We start from the raw sequence: 20,721 nt of genomic DNA on the forward strand, positions 1-20,721 counted from the left end.
AGTCTCTGTACTATATCTCTATGACACTCCGTAGTATTACTCTGTGACATTGTAGTACTACTTTGTGACACTCTGTGACACTCTGTAGTATTACTCCGTGACGCTCTGTAGTACTCATCTGTAAGCCTCTGTAGTATTACTGCGTAAATCTCTTTACTATAACTCTGTGACGCTCTGAAGTATTACTTTGTGACACTCTGTAGTATTACTCCGTGACGCTCTGAAGTATTACTCCGTAAGTCTCTGTACTATAACTCTGTGACACTCCGTAGTATTACTCTGTGACATTGTAGTACTACGTTGTGACACTCTGTGACTATGTAGTATTACTCTGTGACACTCTGTAGTATTACTCTGTGACGCTCTGAAGTATTACTCCGTAAGTCTCTGTACTATAACTCTTTCACACTCTGTAGTATTACTCTGTGACATTGTAGTACTACGTTGTGACACTCTGTGACACTGTAGTATTACACTGTGACACTCTGTAGTAGTACTCTGTGACACTCTGTAGTATTACTCCGTAAGTCTCTGTACTATAACTCTGTGACACTCCGTAGTATTACTCTGTGACATTGTAGTACTACTTTGTGACACTCTGTGAAACTGTAGTATTACTCTGTGACACTCTGTAGTATTACTCCGTGACCCTGTGTAATATTAATCCGTAAGTCTCTATAGTATTACTCCATAAGTCTCTGTACTATAACTCTGTGACACTCTGTAGTATTACTCTGACATTGTAGTATTACTTCTTGACACTCTGTAGTATTACTCTGTGACACTCTGTAGTATTACTCCGTAAGTCTGTACTATAACTCTGTGACACTCCGTAGTATTACTCTGTGACATTGTAGTATTACTTTGTGACACTCTGTGACACTGTAGTATTACACTGTGACACTCTGTAGTATTACTCTGTGACACTCTGTAGTATTACTCCGTGACGCTCTGTAGTATTAATCCGTAAGTCTCTGTAGTATTTCTCCTTAAGGCTCTGTAGTATTACTCTGTGACACTCTGTAGTATTACTCTGTGACACTCTGTGGCATTATTCCGTAATTTCTCTGTAGTTTTACTTCATTAAGCTCTGTAGTATTACTCCGTGACACACTTACTCCACGAGGCTTCATAATATTACGATGCGAGGCTCTGTAGTATTACTCTGCAAGGCTACGTCTCTGAGAGGCTTTGTAGTATTTCAATGCTTAATTTCAAACACACCCTAACTTTTTTACCCCACAACACTAAAGAAAAAGAGGACATTTAAAAAAATGATTATAAAATACCAGCATCAACTAAAACATTTAAAAAAGTAATAAAACAAAATGGGGCAACACCCTCATTATAACAAACTACTGTATTTGGACAAAGGGTTTCGTTATTGTTTGCGAGGAAGGATCCTCGCTGGGAAGAGATGAAGAAGAGCAACTCGTCGTCCCTCATCCACATCTACAGGTGAGACAAGAGGTCAGAGGTCATGAGAGTATGTCAGTGTCGACATTTCAAATGATAATGGGATTTATTTTTCTTTATATCAACATCTTCTAAGCATTGAATTATTTTATTTGGAATTATTTCTGTATTGAATATGTTTTTATTTCACTTAAAAACATTGAAATTAGCCATTTTTACTCATAGTTTATAGTATATTTTCTTTTTTTTTCTTTTTTTTAATTCATAGTTTGATATTCATACTCATAATAAATACATTTTTAATGTTTATTTTCTCATTTATTTGTTTTTCTTTATTCATAGCCATGATCCTGTGAATATTGTGTCCTTTAAATAATTCAAATTCAACCTGTTTTATTATAATTAACATTAACAACGATTTTCTAAATTAAGTATTTTTTATTTAAGTATTTTTTATTTATCCTCCTTTTAAGTCATTAAAGAAAAAAATGGTTTAAAAGTGTCAAATGTTTTATATTGAATTTTAAGATGTAGATGATTTTAATGTAATTATTTATTATTTATTATTATCAAACTCTAAAAAAAACTAACCTTTTTACATTGACTTAAATAATAGTTTACTTTAGTAAGATTGATATCTAAGTAAGTAAGATTTATTTGTAAAGCACCTTATTAAGGAGTCGATTATTGTTCCTTTCAAGACAGACAACAACTTCAATTAATTTAAATATTATGAATCTACCACTTTAATCTCGTAATAAAGTGTTTTAGACTACTTTAATCTCGTAATAAAGTGTTTTAGACTACTTTAATCTCGTAATAAAGTGTTTTAGACTACTTTAATCTCGTAATAAAGTGTTTTAGACTACTTTAATCTCGTAATAAAGTGTTTTAGACTACTTTAATCTCGTAATATAGTGTTTTAGACTACTTTAATCTCGTAATAAAGTGTTTTAGACTACTTTAATCTCGTAATAAAGTGTTATAGACTACTTTAATCTCGTAATAAAGTGTTATAGACTACTTTAATCTCGTAATAAAGTGTTATAGACTACTTTAATCTCGTAATAAAGTGTTATAGACTACTTTAATCTCGTAATAAAGTGTTTTAGACTACTTTAATCTCGTAATAAAGTGTTATAGACTACTTTAATCTCGTAATAAAGTGTTATAGACTACTTTAATCTCGTAATAAAGTGTTATAGACTACTTTAATCTCGTAATAAAGTGTTTTAGACTACTTTAATCTCGTAATAAAGTGTTATAGACTACTTTAATCTCGTAATAAAGTGTTTTAGACTACTTTAATCTCGTAATAAAGTGTTATAGACTACTTTAATCTCGTAATAAAGTGTTTTAGACTACTTTAATCTCGTAATAAAGTGTTATAGACTACTTTAATCTCGTAATAAAGTGTTTTAGACTACTTTAATCTCGTAATAAAGTGTTTTAGACTACTTTAATCTCGTAATAAAGTGTTTTAGACTACTTTAATCTCGTAATAAAGTGTTTTAGACTACTTTAATCTCGTAATAAAGTGTTTTAGACTACTTTAATCTCGTAATAAAGTGTTATAGACTACTTTAATCTCGTAATAAAGTGTTATAGACTACTTTAATCTCGTAATAAAGTGTTTTAGACTACTTTAATCTCGTAATAAAGTGTTTTAGACTACTTTAATCTCGTAATAAAGTGTTTTAGACTACTTTAATCTCGTAATAAAGTGTTTTAGACTACTTTAATCTCGTAATAAAGTGTTTTAGACTACTTTAATCTCGTAATAAAGTGTTATAGACTACTTTAATCTCGTAATAAAGTGTTTTAGACTACTTTAATCTCGTAATAAAGTGCTTTAGACTACTTTAATCTCGTAATAAAGTGTTTTAGACTACTTTAATCTCGTAATAAAGTGTTTTAGACTACTTTAATCTCGTAATAAAGTGTTTTAGACTACTTTAATCTCGTAATAAAGTGTTATAGACTACTTTAATCTCGTAATAAAGTGTTTTAGACTACTTTAATCTCGTAATAAAGTGTTATAGACTACTTTAATCTCGTAATAAAGTGTTTTAGACTACTTTAATCTCGTAATAAAGTGTTATAGACTACTTTAATCTCGTAATAAAGTGTTTTAGACTACTTTAATCTCGTAATAAAGTGTTATAGACTACTTTAATCTCGTAATAAAGTGTTTTAGACTACTTTAATCTCGTAATAAAGTGTTTTAGACTACTTTAATCTCGTAATAAAGTGTTATAGACTACTTTAATCTCGTAATAAAGTGTTTTAGACTACTTTAATCTCGTAATAAAGTGTTATAGACTACTTTAATCTCGTAATAAAGTGTTATAGACTACTTTAATCTCGTAATAAAGTGTTATAGACTACTTTAATCTCGTAATAAAGTGTTATAGACTACTTTAATCTCGTAATAAAGTGTTATAGACTACTTTAATCTCGTAATAAAGTGTTTTAGACTACTTTAATCTCGTAATAAAGTGTTTTAGACTACTTTAATCTCGTAATAAAGTGTTTTAGACTACTTTAATCTCGTAATAAAGTGTTATAGACTACTTTAATCTCGTAATAAAGTGTTTTAGACTACTTTAATCTCGTAATAAAGTGTTATAGACTACTTTAATCTCGTAATAAAGTGTTATAGACTACTTTAATCTCGTAATAAAGTGTTATAGACTACTTTAATCTCGTAATAAAGTGTTTTAGACTACTTTAATCTCGTAATAAAGTGTTATAGACTACTTTAATCTCGTAATAAAGTGTTTTAGACTACTTTAATCTCGTAATAAAGTGTTTTAGACTACTTTAATCTCGTAATAAAGTGTTATAGACTACTTTAATCTCGTAATAAAGTGTTATAGACTACTTTAATCTCGTAATAAAGTGTTTTAGACTACTTTAATCTCGTAATAAAGTGTTATAGACTACTTTAATCTCTAATCTTTAATTATTTTGATTTATTTTTTAAGAAAATTGCTGTATTTTCTGTGGCTATTAGAAAAAAAAACAATTTCCCGAAGGAGACCTCCTAAGGGATCAATAAAGTTTTTAACTTACCTTACCTTACTCCGTCGCATCTTCCACCTCCAGTAAACCTGTTCAACGATACACATTTTTGACATTTTCCAAATTTTTAAATAGTTTTCTGTCCTAAGAGCCAAACGTCACTTATGCTACGTAACGTAACCGATGCGTCATCACGTCATCACTACGCCTCTCCGCACCCACTCTGGTTTCACTTCCGTGTTTGCAGCCGCCATAGTTGTCAGAGTCCGTCGTCGATCTTTTTAAAGTTTAAAACAAACGTCGTTTTTCAAACCAGCTTAGAAACTCGCTCAAAGCCGCGCCAACATCTTCATCAACATGAGTCTCATCCTGCCGCCGAGTAGCTTCCGTAGACGCTCCTGCGCCATCTTCTGCGGGCCTCCTCGACAAAATGGAGCCGTTAAGGAAAGTTTCTCTTCCGCGAAAACGACTCCGGACGCCTTCGTGCCTCTGAGCTGCGCCACGGACGCGTCGCTGGACGCGGACACCCGGGACCTGGTCCACCGGTCCCTGGCACACCTGCTGGGACAGTCCAAGCCCGGCTGGTCGGAGAGCCCGGCGGAGACCACCATGAAGAGGGTCGTGACGCAGCTGCTGGACAAACACAGATACTCGTTCAAAGGTAGGAAGAATATTATAAAACACGAGTAAATACACGAATATAAGTTAATACACGGGAATAAAAACGGAATAAGCGAGTATTTCTTAGTTTTAGTGTTTGTTGTTTACCGCCGTCATTCCCGTAAGTGTCGTGACGTCACAAACACTTGTTGCTTTGATGAAACCGCTTTTAACCGTTTCTTTGAAACCTGATCAATAAAACATGAAACTACTCAGACTGGTTTTATGAGTATCACTTGTGATAAATATCACATTTGTGTATTATTTTTTTTTGTAATATTACTGGAGGAAATGCACTTATTTCTGATTCAAAGATTCAAAGCGTTTATTGTCTTCCTTTGTACCCCCAACAAAAGTGCACAGTAAACAAGTAAGTATTATTCTGTGACACTGTATTATTACTCTGTGACACTGTATTATTACTCTGTGACACTGTAGTATAACTCTATGACACTCTTTAGTATTAATCCATGAGGCTCTGTAGTTATACTTTGTGACACTCTGTGGTATTACTCTCTGACACTGTAGTATTATTCTGTGACACTGTATTATTACTCTGTGACACTGTAGTATAACTCTATGACACTCTTTAGTATTAATCCATGAGGCTCTGTAGTTATACTTTGTGACACTCTGTGGTATTACTCTCTGACACTCTGTAGTATTATTCTGTTACACTGTATTATTACTCTGTGACACTGTAGTATAACTCTATGACACTCTTTAGTATTAATCCATGAGGCTCTGTAGTACTACTTTGTGACACTGTGGTATTACTCTGTGAGACTCTGTAGTATTACTCTGTGACACTTTGTAGTATTACTCTGCGATGCTCTGTAGTATTAATCTGTAAGTCTCTGTAGTATTACTCTGTGACATTGTAGTATTACTCCGTGATGCTCTGTAGTATTAATCCCTAAGTCTCTGTAGTATTTCTCCTTAAGTCTCTGTAGTATTACTCCGTAAAGCTCTGTAGTATTACTCTGTAAAAAATAAACATATATGTGTGTATATATATATATACACACACACACACATTTGAAAGAATAAAATCTAAAAACAGAGCAACAAAAGTACAAGTAGTGCGTGAGGTATGTGGTTTAAATGTTGAGGAGTCTGATGGCGGTTGGAAAGAAATTATTTCTCCTTAATAATAATAATATCCTCCTTTATAATAAGTCAATATGGTTCAATATGTTATATGTGACCTTTTTTGTTAAATCTGACTTTCAAACTCATAACTAGCTTAATGTAAACCCCGCGTTTAAAAGAATGGTATCATTTGGAAAGAGAAACTATGTTGAAAAGCAAAAATGATAGCAGTTACGACTTTGTCAAGAGTCATGTACTCGAACAATACTACAAATATATCCTTTGTAGTGTCAAATAATTAAAATAAGATAATTTTATTTATTTTTAAGTTGAATAATTTACCCAAATAAATTAATTGTAATGTATTAGAAAAATGTTGATGTTAATATTAATAAATAATAGATTCAAAACGACTGACTGTCAACATTAGCATTTAATTATACAATGTTATTTTACCGCCGCTCCCTCAGAACTACTTAAGAGAAGTATTTGTGTGAGAACAGTCGTTAGATGTTCAATGTGTTTTTGCTTTAATCCAACAAGATCTCGGCAGTGACTGAGGACGAGATGATACAGTCGACTCCAGCAGCTTTTAAATATGATGATTGAAAAATATTTTGGTTTCCAAAAACGAATGAAAGCAGTTACGACCTTGTCAAGAGTCATGTGGTCTGTAAATTCTGCAACACCAGAGTCAAGTACTCGGACCATACTACAAATATATCCTTGTTACTACAGTATAGATGGATCAACTTTATTAATCCCTCTGGAGATCTTCTTCGGGAAAATCGGGTTTCCAGTTCATAGCAGACAATAAAGGAACAAGGATACAAAGATAAACTTGGAATACAATCATCTTTTCGCTCCACTCCTGCCCCCAAGCTCGGAATTAAACAATTTAATAGCCCGAGGAATGAATGAGTCCCTGAGTCTATTAGTGTTGCATCTGGGGAGGAGCATTCGGGCTCCATCTGCTTCTCTGCTCACTGATGACAGTGTTCAGAGGATGACTGTCATCATCCATGATGGACAGTAGTTTGTTCAGTGATCTCCTCTCAGCAACTGTCACCAGTGAGTCCAGCTTCATTAACCCTAACCCTCCTGATCAACCTGTCCAACCTGTTGACACTCCTCCCGGACACATTCCCACCTCAACACACCACAGCATAGAACACTGGCCACCACGGACTGGTAGAACATGCAGAGGAGCTTCTTGCAGATGTTAAATGATCGAAGCCTCCTCAGAAAGTACAGTCTACTCTGAACCTTCTTATACACATGGCCTGTGTTGCAATGTACTTCTAGTTGTCAACTATCTCCACCTCGTGTCAGACGTGATGTCCTTCAGCCTGATGGACTGTGGTCGATCAGTGAGATAGTCCGCGATCCAGGGGGACCAGACCAGGGTCCACATGTATCCGTGTCTTTTCTTATCTGTGAGATGTTATGCAAAGAAAGCCAGCAACGCCTCTTTCGTTTGAGGAAGTGGACAAGATTCCACGTGGAGTGGATTATGATGGTGTTTTATAGTGCTTTTATTTAATCTGTTATCTATTTTCTATCATTTTGCTGGTAAGGTAACCTGGCCACTAAGGACACTAACTATCTTTTTTTTTTAAGTTTTCCAAACTCATGTACTGAAAAAGGTCTAATCGATCAGAAAAGATGGCACTTGTATTTAGTACAAGCTTCTTCCCTCTGGGGCCCGGTCGACCCTCAAAAGAACTTTTCTAAAAGCTCCTTTGTACCACTGTCAACACATGCTCTAAACGCCACACAGAGAAAGAGGTATATCTTTTTATTAACTTATATTTGACCATAAATCAGTTTATTTTCGTATGCTGTCCTGATGACACGGTTCTCTCCTGATGTAAAACAAAATGGCCCTTTTTAAGGGACATATGACCAACGAAGCTGAAGTTGATGTGCGTATTGTGGCCCCTGTATCGTGATTCTCGCTACCTATTACTTCAACAAAACGTGTAGATAAACATGACTTTGAGGACGCGAGTGTGACCTCGTCCGTGTGCTCCTGCAGGAACCATCCAAAAGTTGTTGATGCAGAAGTTGGGCAGCGGCACCGGTTTCATGAAGGATGTGGCCGTGAGTATGTTTTCGGACGGGAGGACCAACTGGGGTCGCGTGGTCAGCCTGATGGCGTTCGGGGCGACGGCGTGCCAGTGCCTGCAGGAGCAGGAGCAGCAGGACTGCGTGTCGGCGGTGGCTGGTGAGATCTCCTCGTACCTGCTGGAGGAGCAGAGGAACTGGCTGCTGCAGAACAACTCCTGGGTGAGTGGACCAGCTCTCCAGAGTCCTCGCGTGGATCCGAGGCGTGACGTGGGTTTTTTTTTTTTTAACGTTCAGGATGGATTCGTGGAGTTCTTCCGAGAGGCGGATCCGGAGTCGGCGGTGAGGAGCGCGTTGATGACGGTCGTCGGCGTTGCGGCCGTCGGCATGTGTCTGGCCAAGTTTCTGAGGTGACACTTGGAAAAACTACTGGTTTCTTAAAAGTGCAAAAAGGGCAGATCCGGACCCGTCGCCTGCGACGGGTGGAGATGACTCGCCTGCACAACACACACCGCCCCAGACTTTGACACAAAACACTGGGATTAAAGAAGCGCTTCTGAACATTCCCTCATTATAACATCATCCTCCAGAAGGAACATTGTGTGCTTGTGTTAAACTAACACACCGATGATGTCACCGAAGAACAAGTGTTGTGACCTGATTCATTATCCAACCTTTCGATCTCATCCTTTCATCTTGTGCCTTTTCTTCTTTCCTTGCTCCAGCTTTTTTGAACATCTTTTTGTGAACAACGTTTTGAGCATCGCGACGGCAACACCTGGTATCCAGGTGAGGTGGACGACCATCTGGAGTGTCTCATTCCTGCCCTCGTGTCACTTTATGATACGTGGACGCTCAGGACTTGTTACACACACACAACAAAGTTGGTGTTTAGGAGCCGTTTAATCATTTGGTTTTAAAGCCCAGTAGGGGGCGCTGAATACCTTTCTTTTTTTTGATGATGAGAAAATTGGTAACAGGGTGGGCTGAGAAATGTAAATCAGTTTTTGGATTAGTTTGGTTAGTTTATTACACAGTCAAACACACAGACGATAACTTGGTGTGTCTCGCCCTCCATTTATTAAGTATATGTACATGTTTGAGGTACAAAACCGTCCATTCTCGCAGTAATACCGCCATCTTTAAAACAAACTCTCGCGGTATTTCTTCATCGGATAATCCTGTCTGTGTGCAAGCAGGTATCAAAGTGACCTTGACTGCAATGCGGGTCAAAGCACAAGATATATTTTTGATGATACTTTTTATTTCTGTCGACACGACAAGTTAAACATATATGATCCAATTCTCTAAAACCCTAATGGTTTGGAAATAGTCTGTACCTTACGTCAGAAATATGGTTTTGAGGTGAAAAGGTTTAGTTCTGCTAAAGTTAGTGGAGAAAAAATGCAAGTGCTCCATTAGAGGAAATAGAAATATCAAAATAATATACCTGTATAGATATGATTGTACACACTCTAATAGAATTATTACTTTTTCATCCGATCCTATATCTTTTTAATAAATCTAAATTTTTCACACTTTCCAGTTCTGTAAAGTTTATAAATATATATATATATATATGCTTAAAAGAATAAAACAATGTCTTAATGGTTTCTGTCTGTTGTGTGTGTTTTTTTAATTAAAAAATGTTCCGCATGTTCTAATTGGCCACTAGATGGCAGTCCTCACTCGTTTAACATCCAAGAAACGAGTAAGTAAGTAATTTTTATTTGTACAGCAAAAACAATAAAGGACCCAGAACAACCTTGAGGGACTCCACACAACAGATCTGCCGAATCAGACCTCATTTGATTGGCAGATACACTAAAACTGCGCCCAGAAAGGTAAGATGAGAACCATTCTAACACAGACCCAGACAGTCCCACTTCATCCCTCAGTCTTCTCATTAGGATCTGGTGATCAACTGTGTCAAAGGCTGAGGACAGATCCAAGAGAACCAGAACAGTAAGGTAAGGTAAAACTTTATTGATCCCTCAGGAGGTCTCCTTCGGGAAATTGTTTTTTTCCAATAGCCAATACATACAGCAATTTTATATATATATAAAAAAATCAAAATAAAATAAGAACAAGAGCAAGGTAAAATAAAGGGATAGAACAAGATGACACAATCTAAGTCTAAAGATAAAGAACATGGATCAAAGAAAAACAACAAAGACTAACATAGAACAGAACATCCAGATACTCTCGCTCCACTCCTGCCCCCGAACTCAGAATTGTACAATTTAATAGCCCGAGGAATGAATGAGTCCTTGAGTCTATTAGTGTTGCACCTGGGTAGGAGCATTCATGCTCCATCTGCTTCTCTGCTCACTGATGACAGTGTTCAGAGGATGACTGTCATCATCCATGATGGACAGTAGTTTGTTCAATGATCTCCTCTCTAGCAACTGTCACCAGTGAGTCCAGCTTCATTCCAACCACAGAACCAGCCTTTCTGATCAACCTGTCCAACCTGTTGACACTCCTCTTGGACACATTTCCACCTCAAAACACCACAGCATAGAACACTGGCCACCACAGACTGGTAGAACATGCAGAGAAGCTTCTTGCAGATGTTAAATGATGGAAGCGTTTAAGCGCGAGTAAACGCTTTGACCAGATGAACTATTGACATGGTTTTATGTGTTCAAAGCGATGTCGTTAAAAATATTTAAATTGGAAAAATATTGTGATAAATAATATGTATAAATGTACGCGTTTGTAGTCACTATTGTAAAAATGAAGCTTTTTGTGTATATACTGTATACATGCATTTTCTTTTTCAAGATATTTGTTTATTGATTTTATAAACAACCAGTACAGCTCAACAGTGTGAATGGAATGATACACAGAAAAAATTAAATCATTTGAAAGAAGAAAATGTCCATCAAAAGAAGGGAAATAACATTTTTGCAGCTGTAAAAATAAAAGTATATATACAGTATATCCACACACACTCAAACATGTACAGTATATTCATAAAAAAATATGAAAATATGTAAAGATACATACTTCTATAATTAACAGAAAAGATAAAAAATAACAAACACAAAATAAAAACAAAACAACAAAAAAAAAGAAAAACACTAAAAAACTAAACATGCTTGGCACACACACACACACACACACACACACACACACACACACACACACACACACACACACACACACACACACACACACACACACACACACACACACACACACACACTTTGAAAAAGCATTTAAAATAAAATAAAAGATTTTCATGAGGTGACATGATGGAGGTTCTGGTGTATGATGAGGCGTCGGGCCAGTAATGTTGCAAAGGCTACTACATCTTTTTGGAGTTTGGTTAGAGGTAGATCAGAAATATACCAAATAAAGCAGTTAAAGTATTCGGTCCGATAGTGGTCTCAGTGACCTCTGACACTGACAAGATGTTCTCCCTAAAGATGGTCAGAGAGGGACATGACCAGAACATGTGTAGATGGGTAGCTGTTCCATGATGGCACCTCTCACAAAAACTGCATCAACGTGGTTGTATATTTTAGAGAGTTTCACTTTAGTCCATGTGTGGCACAAATACTTGAAGTATGAACACGAGTCAGAACTCCGTCCCACTGGTCCTCAGAAACCATCTCCTCCTCCCGGAGAGCCTTGATCCATCCAGAGATGTTGACGTGAGATTATGGATTCTATTATAGTTCTGTGTTATTAAGCTCTTCATCACTGGAGTTTATCAAAGAAATATATCCAACGGAGTTTTTTCAGGCAAATTTGAAAATTGATCAATTGTTTTTTGGACAAAAGTACAGATTTGTAAACGGGTGGAGATGACTCGCCTGCACAACACACACCGCCCCAGACTTTTGACACAAAACACTGGGATTAAAGAAGCGCTTCTGAACATTCCCTCATTATGACATCATCCTCCAGAAGGAACATTGTGTGCTCGTGTTAAACTAACACACCGATGATGTCACAGAAGAACAAGTGTTAGGGTAAGGTAAAACGTTATTGTTGTGACCTGATTCATTATCCAACCTTTCGATCTCATCCTTTCATCTCGTGCCTTTTCTTCTTTTCTTCACGCCAGCTTTTTTTGAACATCTTTTTTGTGAACAACGTTTTGAGCATCGCGACGGCAACACCTGGTATCCAGGTGAGGTGGACGACCATCTGGAGTGTCTCATTCCTGCCCTCGTGTCACTTTATGATACGTGGACGCTCAGGACTTGTTACACACACACAACAAAGTTGCTGTTTAGGAGCCATTTAATCATTTGTTTTTAAAGCCCAGTAGGGGGCGCTGAATACCTTTTCTTTTTTCTTTTTTTTGATGATGAGAAAATTGGTAACAGGGTGGGCTGAGAAATGTAAATCAGTTTTTGGATTAGTTTGGTTAGTTTATTACACAGTCAAACACACAGACGACAACTTTGTGTGTCTCACCCTCCATTTATTAAGTATATGTACATGTTTGAGGTACAAAACCGTCCATTCTCGCAGTAATACCGCCATCTTTAAAACAAACTCTTGCGGTATTTCTTCATCGGATAATCCTGTCTGTGTACAAGCAGGTATCAAAGTGACCTTGACTGCAATGTGTGTCAAAGCACAAGATATATTTTTGATGATACTTTTTAATTTCTTAATAAACATATATGATCCAATTCTCTAAAACCCTAATGGTTTGGAAGTACTCTGTACCTTTTACGTCAGACTGTGATGTGGAAACATATGGGTTTGATGTGAAAAGAGTTAGTTCTGCAGAAGTTAGTGGAGGAAACATGCAAGTGCTCCATTAGAGGGAATAGAAATATCAAAATAATATACCTGTATAGTCATGATTGTACACACTTTTGTGTTGCTTTCCAAAAGGTTTCCTATTCACTTTAAAAGTTCCAGAATCTAATAGAATTATAACTTTTTCATCCGATCCTATATCTTTTTAATACATCTAAATTTTTCATACTTTCCAGTTCTGTAAAGTTTATAAATATATATATATATATATACATGCTTAAAAGAATAAAACAACGTCTTAATGGTTTCTGTCTGTTGAAGTATTTTTTATAATGAAAACATTTTCAGCGTGTTCTAAATGGCCACTAGATGGCAGTCCTCACTCGTCTAACATCTAAGAAACGCGAGTAAACGCTTTGACCAGATTTTATGTGTTCAAAGCGATTACGTTAAAAATATTAAATTAAATATTGTGATAAATAATATGTATACATGTACGTGTTTGTAGTCACTATTCTAAAAATGAAGCTTTTTACTAATGTAAAGAGTATTTTTATTTGTTAAACTTAATTCCGTTCCGTTGCATTTTTGTATGTTATATACTGTATATACGCAAATGCTTTTAGTTTATCTTAGTCCCTTTTTTTTTCAAGATATTTGTTTATTGATTTTATAAACAACCAGTACAGCTCAACAGTGTGAATGGAATGATACACAGAGAAAATAAAAAAATTTAAAGAAGAAAATATCTATCAGAAGAAGGGAAATAACATTTTTGCAGCTGTAAAAATAAAAGTATATATATAATAATAATAATAATAATAATATATCCACACACACTCAAACATGTACAGTATATTCATAAAAAAAAAATGAAAATATGTAAAGATACATACTTGTATAATTAACAGAAAAGATAAACGACTAAAACACAAACAAAACGAAACATGCTTGGTCCGCGCACGCACACACACACACACACACTCGATAATAACATTGTTATTACAAAGATCTTCATGAGTTGACAGTCAAGTGCATAATCCAGAAGAGGTCCCCACATCCTTTTGAACTTAGTGCTGGACCCTCTTAAAGTGTGACGTATTTCTTCTCATTTTAAGTTGCTGAGACTTCTTTCAGCCACAATGTGTGTGATGGAGGTGCTGGTGTATGATGGAGGTGCTGGTGTATGATGGAGGTGCTGGTGTGTGATGGAGGTTCTGGTGTGTGATGGAGGTTCTGGTGTGTGATGGAGGTGCTGGTGTATGATGGAGGTGCTGGTGTGTGATGGAGGTGCTGGTGTGTGATGGAGGTGCTGGTGTGTGATGGAGGTGCTGGTGTGTGATGGAGGTGCTGGTGTATGATGGAGGTGCTGGTGTGTGATGGAGGTGCTGGTGTGTGATGGAGGTTCTGGTGTGTGATGGAGGTTCTGGTGTGTGATGGAGGTGCTGGTGTATGATGGAGGTGCTGGTGTATGATGGAGGTTCTGGTGTGTGATGGAGGTTCTGGTGTGTGATGGAGGTGCTGGTGTGTGATGGAGGTTCTGGTGTGTGATGGAGGTTCTGGTGTGTGATGGAGGTTCTGGTGTGTGATGGAGGTTCTGGTGTGTGATGGAGGTTCTGGTGTGTGATGGAGGTGCTGGTGTATGATGGAGGTGCTGGTGTGTGATGGAGGTTCTGGTGTGTGATGGAGGTGCTGGTGTGTGATGGAGGTTCTGGTGTGTGATGGAGGTTCTGGTGTGTGATGGAGGTTCTGGTGTGTGATGGAGGTTCTGGTGTGTGATGGAGGTGCTGGTGTGTGATGGAGGTGCTGGTGTGTGATGGAGGTTCTGGTGTGTGATGGAGGTTCTGGTGTGTGATGGAGGTGCTGGTGTGTGATGGAGGTTCTGGTGTGTGATGGAGGTTCTGGTGTGTGATGGAGGTTCTGGTGTGTGATGGAGGTGCTGGTGTGTGATGGAGGTTCTGGTGTATGATGAGGCGTCGGGCCAGTAATGTTGCAAAGGCTACTACATCTTTTTGGAGTTTGGTTAGAGGTAGATCAGAAATATACCAAATAAAGCAGTTAAAGTATTCGGTCCGATATTGGTCTCAGTGACCTCTGACACTGACAAGATGTTATCCCTAAAGATGGTCAGAGAGGGACATGACCAGAACATGTGTAGATGGGTAGCTGTTCCATGATGGCACCTCTCACAAAAACTGCATCAACGTGGTCGTATATTTTAGAGAGTTTCACTTTAGTCCATGTGTGGCACAAATACTTGAAGTATGAACATGAGTCAGAACTCCTTGATCCATCCAGAGATGTTGACGTGAGATTTTGGATTCTATTATAGTTCTGTGTTATGAAGCTCTTCATCAACAGTTTTTTCAGGCAAATTTGGAAATTGATCAAATGTTTTTTGGACAAAAGTACAGATTTTTAAATATCCGAAGAAGTGTTGCTTAGAAAGAGAGTGTGATTCTTATAATTCTTCAAAGGTCGCAAATGTGTTGTCCTTGAACAGATCTTTAAAAGTGTTGATCCCACATCTTTACCAGGTCAAGAATGTATCGTCTATTAATGCGGGGGCAAATATGTGGTTTTGTTAGATTGGAAATTATTATACACTATACGTATACGCCATAGTTAAATTAATGCTAAAAAGATATTCAAAATATAAAGTATAAATTACTAGCTTCATCTAAGAGCTTAAACGTTTGAATACACTTTCACAACCAACATTTCACTCAGACTGATTACACTGTTTCAAGAAAAGCTTGGAGCAGACTTAGAGCCAAACAGCGATTAGTTGAACATCTGTCTGTCTGCCCAATTCTCACCTGTGGGCATGAAACAAAAGAGCAAAACGGAACACACCCAAAAAAGGGGGGCTGGATGACAAAGGAATCAGCCCACACAACAGGGAAGCAAGGAAGTTTCTCTCCAGGTGACCCGAGACACGAACTAAATTGAAAGAACCACTGCCCCGGAAGAGACGACCCCCTAGACAGGAAACTTTCCCTTAAATATAGAGATGTTCTTTAATGCGGGACCGTCTTTCCCGGAGCTATTGACCTGTAGAGAGCGAGTCCTTTCGATCGTAAAAGCTTGTATCTTTGTTTGACTTGAAGCGGCGAATAAACGACCCGTTACACTCTGCATTTTGACCTTTTCTCTCCATAAAGCAAAGTATTAAGACCCGGACGTGACGTCGTGTTGGAACGACAGAAACAGACTAAGTTTTAATCGTTTTAATTTATAATTATGGGAGCAGTGATGGGGATCGACTGTAGATTGAAATGACGTTTAAACTGAGTCCAAATCTTTAAGGTGTTTTTGATTATAATGTTCTTAATAGGAGCATAAGTGGGACAGTTAACAGAAGAATGTTTCAGGGCAGACAGTGAAACTGGTTTGGAAGATGCAGCTTCCATAGCTATCCAAGACGGGGGGATTGTGAGACCCCTCAAAGCTGATCCAGTACTCAACAATATGGATGTTTTTGGCCCAATAATAGTGTTTTAGATTTAGGTAAAGACAACCCTCCATGTGACTTTGACCTTTGCAGAAGTTCTTTACGTAGCCTTGGGTTCTTTTTATCCCAAATAAATTCCAAAATGTATGTTTCTATTTTCCGAAGAAAAAAAAAAAGCCTGTGGGAGAAATACTGGTACGGATTGAAAGAGATATGAGAATTTGGGTAAAATTGTCATTTTAACAGAATTTACTCTTGCAGCAAGATGAAGAAGTAGTAGTGACCAGCGCTCAAAATACTTTTGCATCCATTCCAAGCAGGGCTGAAAGTTTGCCTTGAACAGTCCTTGATATTTGTGTGTAATTGTAATTCCTAGATAGACAAAACTTTCATGTGCTACTTTAAAGGGTAAACTTTGTAATTGATATTCAGTTGCTAAGGTGTTAACTGGAAATAACTCACTTTTATTAACATTTATCTTATAGCCTGATATAAAACTGAGTGTTTCCAGTACTGTCGTGTAAGTTAAAATGTATAATAAGAGGTCATCTGCATATAGTGTGACTTTGTGCTCCACGCCATTTCTTGTTATACCAGTAATTGTTTTTGTTTTTTATGGCCACTCTACCCGGTCAAAAGCTTTTTCTGCGTCAAGAGATATTACAGCTTCAGCAGTTATGTGACTGGATGAGGTATAGATTATGTTGACGAACCTTCTCAAGTTAAAAAAAAAAAGATTGTCTATTTTTAATGAAGCCTGTTTGATCAGGAGAAATAATTAACGGGAGATTCAAGACGTAAAGCTAGAAGTTTGGATAATAGTTTAAAGTCAGCATTCATATTTTAGTCACTCTTAAAATGAAAACTATATGTATGTATATATATATATATATATATAATATTATATGTTGACAATAGTTCAGGTTGTTGCACATTTTCATTCATTCCAGACGCATTAAAAGTTTAATAAGAATTTCTCTGAATAGCGATTTGGGTCCGTGTATCTTCCTTTCATTATATTTTGAATTTTTAATTGGAAAACGTTTTTTTTTCAATATGTGCAGAAGGATTTGTATTGGAAAAAAAATACGGGGCGTTTTTTAAAAATACAGCCATACAATTGGATTTTTGCCTTGATTTTATGTTTTGTGTTTTTGTTCTCGCAGAATACCTTGAGGAATAAAATGTATGTTAGTCAAAAATTAAAAAACTGTAGACTTTTTATAAACTGCAAACTATTCTATATGCTGCAGCTCATTGTTAACAACTTTCCAAGAACAGCGATTACCCTCATGTGTGATTTAAACATAATTTACATTATATTAAATACTTTAACAATAATGTGTTAATAAATGGTCTGACAGTGAGTACTGGAGAACTGTCAATCATGTGTCATTTTTCATCAGCATATCACCAATATAAACTTTAAATTAATATGTATTATACAGTATTAATCTCTTTAATCAATGTGTCAATGTTTATTAGTGAGAATTGTTGCTGCTGATCGATCAAGTGCATAGTAGTCTGACGTAGACATGCAGTACTCGTTCTCACCACACGGAGTGAACCGAGTTATTTCTAGCGAGTTAGAATTACATTTTTATTGACAACCTTTATTTATTTAGAACAATAAAAACAATATTATTTACGAAGTAACGTAATTTTATGAAGGTTAAAATGAAATGAAAATTTGCGTTTCAAAAAATGAATATTGAATAAACGTAAGGAACGATTTGTATACATTTAATTTATTTCACGGAAAAAAACATTTTTTTATTTAATATAAAACAACCATTTTGAAATATATATATACCGTCTATATATATACAGTATATATATATTTATTCCCTGGAGATTAAGAAAAAAAAAAAAAAAAAGCTTCAGCGGTAAATTCAACTAATACATTTTTTTTTGTTTACCAATCGATAAATAAAAACGATTTAAAATGACGTCATGTACATGTGTACACCTGGAATACATCGAGGCAGGTGGAGCTTCTGTGAAACTCTTTTCTCAGTAGGAGTCACCAATCAGACTTATCGATCAGGGACATGCTGGACAATCTCAGAACAGCTGCTGACCCGCGACAGCCGTTTAAGGTGGAGTGCGTGCGATAAACGATCACACGTGCGCGTGAAGACAAAAAACATACGAGTCATGTTTGCTGTACATTTGTGTCCTCGATAGGTTTACTTATTTTAAAGCTATTTGATGAAGTTAGTGGTGCCCCTACAGGAAATTGATGGAACTACATCTCCACGCCGTAGTAACAGCGAATAGTGTTAAATAAAGCAAATTTTAAATGTATATAATACGGATTTAACTTTATAATGCACATTTTTATTCACTCACTTGTTGTATACGTTTGCAATTTTTCGAGTTACAACTGTTTTTTATTTTTATTTAAAACTTTTCTTTTTTATTTGTTGGTGTAAATAAGCAGCGAAAATAGTTGAAAATGAATTTAATTATGTCATAAAAAATACATTTAAAGCGACAAAGGTTTAATTATTCGAATTTATTTTCCATTTTCACATTTTATTTAATGATTTTTATTTTTTTTTTACTGATAATGTTCCGAAACCTTTTAATTCTTTCCATGTGTTGATACCGAACTAAATATACCAACAGTTTATAATACATGCTGATACAGCAGTAAAAAATAAGAAAATAATGAATAATAATAATAATTGCACTTAAAATGTGCACCCAGAAAAATATAAAGGTATATTTCAAGATTGGGGTTTTAAAACTTGCCAAAAAAAATGGAAATCCAAAAAGAAAACCACGTAAAATTAGACAGAAATGACCAAAAACATACATTTAAGTCCACTAATGTACTTTACAAATAAAGCTCAATTACTTAATAAACATTAAACAACAAATTAAAAATGCATCACCAAAAGAACCTTAAAGAGAATTGACCTAAATTAATTAAAACAATAGATACACAACTCAATTTTTTTTTTTAAATGTATTTATTATTATTATTATTATTATTAAAATAGGGTACATATACTATTTAAATATTAACTGGCAAAAAGAGTTTCATGTGTTTTTAAAAATTCATTCAGCTGTTGACTCCTCATCATGTCGTCATCGTTGATGTTCATTTTTTTTTCATCTCATGAATGAACTTTATCAGCCACTTCCTGCTCGTATGACCCTGATAAGAGGCGGCGTCGAGAAATAAAACTTGGCCGAAGTTTCTCAAATCAGTTTGAGGGGCGCCTCTGGTTTATTTTTTTTTCAGAGAGATCCGCATTCAGAGTCTAATTATTGTGACATCATCGGGTCTTATCTCCTGCAACAACAGCAGCATCATCGCCGGCCTGCGCTCGTATCTCGGAGGCGGTCCCGGGTGTGTCGCTCCTGTCACGGATATAAAAACCTCTCCACGTCTCGGAGCTTCTCAAAGCACTCCTCGAAGCAAACATGACTAGTCTCACCGAAAAGGACAAGAAGATCGTCAAGGAGTTCTGGGGCAAAGTGGCCCCGAAGACCGAGGATGTCGGCAAGGACGTCCTGTCCAGGTAACCATGACGACCTGTTGTTTTTTTTTTGGGTTCTTTTTTTTGCATCTTCTCAACGTCTTCCCATCTCGAACAGGATGTTGACGGTCTACCCCCAGACCAAGACCTACTTCGCCCACTGGAAGGACACCAGCCCGGACTCCCCGGACGCCAAGAAGCACGGCATCACCATCATGACCGGCGTGGGCTTCGCCGTGTCCAAGATCGAAGACCTGAGAGCTGGACTCCTGACCCTGAGCGAGCTGCACGCCTTCACCCTCAGAGTGGACCCCGCCAACTTCAAGGTACGGAGGCCCCCGGAAACAACAGGTGTATGTGGGTCCTGGTACTGACCCGCTTCTCTCCTCTGCAGATCATCTCCCACTGCATGATGGTGGTCCTGGCCAACATGTACCCGGATGAGTTCACCCCTGAGGTCCACATGTCCATCGACAAGTTCCTGGCCGCTCTGGCTCTGGCTCTGGCCGAGAAGTACAGATAAAAACCTGCAGATGCTGCTGCTCTCGGATGATTCCTCCTGAGAATAAACGCAACAAATCAAACACTTGGTGTCTTTGAAATGTTTGTCGAATATATTCATAACCAACACTAAAAAATGATCAGAATTAGAAACTTGTATTTGATGGTGTTTTTACTTTTTTTTTTTTTTTGTAGTGTCAAATAATTTAAATAAGATCATTTTAAGTTGAATAATTTACCCAAATAAATAAATTGTAACGTATTTTAGTAAATTAATAATTAACAATA

General features: G+C 36.7%; 2 protein-coding genes across 2 annotated transcripts; both read left to right on the forward strand.

Annotated features, from left to right (window-relative positions):
- The first annotated feature begins 4,646 nt into the window (after positions 1-4,646).
- LOC148064943 (induced myeloid leukemia cell differentiation protein Mcl-1 homolog) lies at positions 4,647-9,871 on the forward strand. The gene is made up of 3 exons (XM_087809804.1): positions 4,647-5,101; positions 8,231-8,481; positions 8,557-9,871. Exons 1-3 carry the CDS (start codon positions 4,798-4,800, stop codon positions 8,671-8,673), a joined length of 672 nt encoding a protein of 223 aa, XP_087665930.1. The 5' UTR covers positions 4,647-4,797; the 3' UTR covers positions 8,674-9,871.
- A 126-nt stretch (positions 9,872-9,997) lies between these two features.
- LOC148064944 (hemoglobin embryonic subunit alpha-like) lies at positions 9,998-20,497 on the forward strand. The gene is made up of 5 exons (XM_087809809.1): positions 9,998-10,103; positions 10,170-10,229; positions 19,758-19,974; positions 20,051-20,258; positions 20,327-20,497. The coding sequence occupies exons 3-5, from the start codon at positions 19,877-19,879 to the stop codon at positions 20,453-20,455; spliced, it is 435 nt and encodes a 144-aa protein (XP_087665935.1). The 5' UTR covers positions 9,998-10,103; positions 10,170-10,229; positions 19,758-19,876; the 3' UTR covers positions 20,456-20,497.
- Positions 20,498-20,721: the final 224 nt, after the last annotated feature.

Source organism: Callionymus lyra, chromosome 15 (genome assembly GCF_982586985.1).
Source record: "Callionymus lyra chromosome 15, fCalLyr1.hap1.1, whole genome shotgun sequence".
Lineage (NCBI taxonomy): Eukaryota > Metazoa > Chordata > Actinopteri > Syngnathiformes > Callionymidae > Callionymus > Callionymus lyra.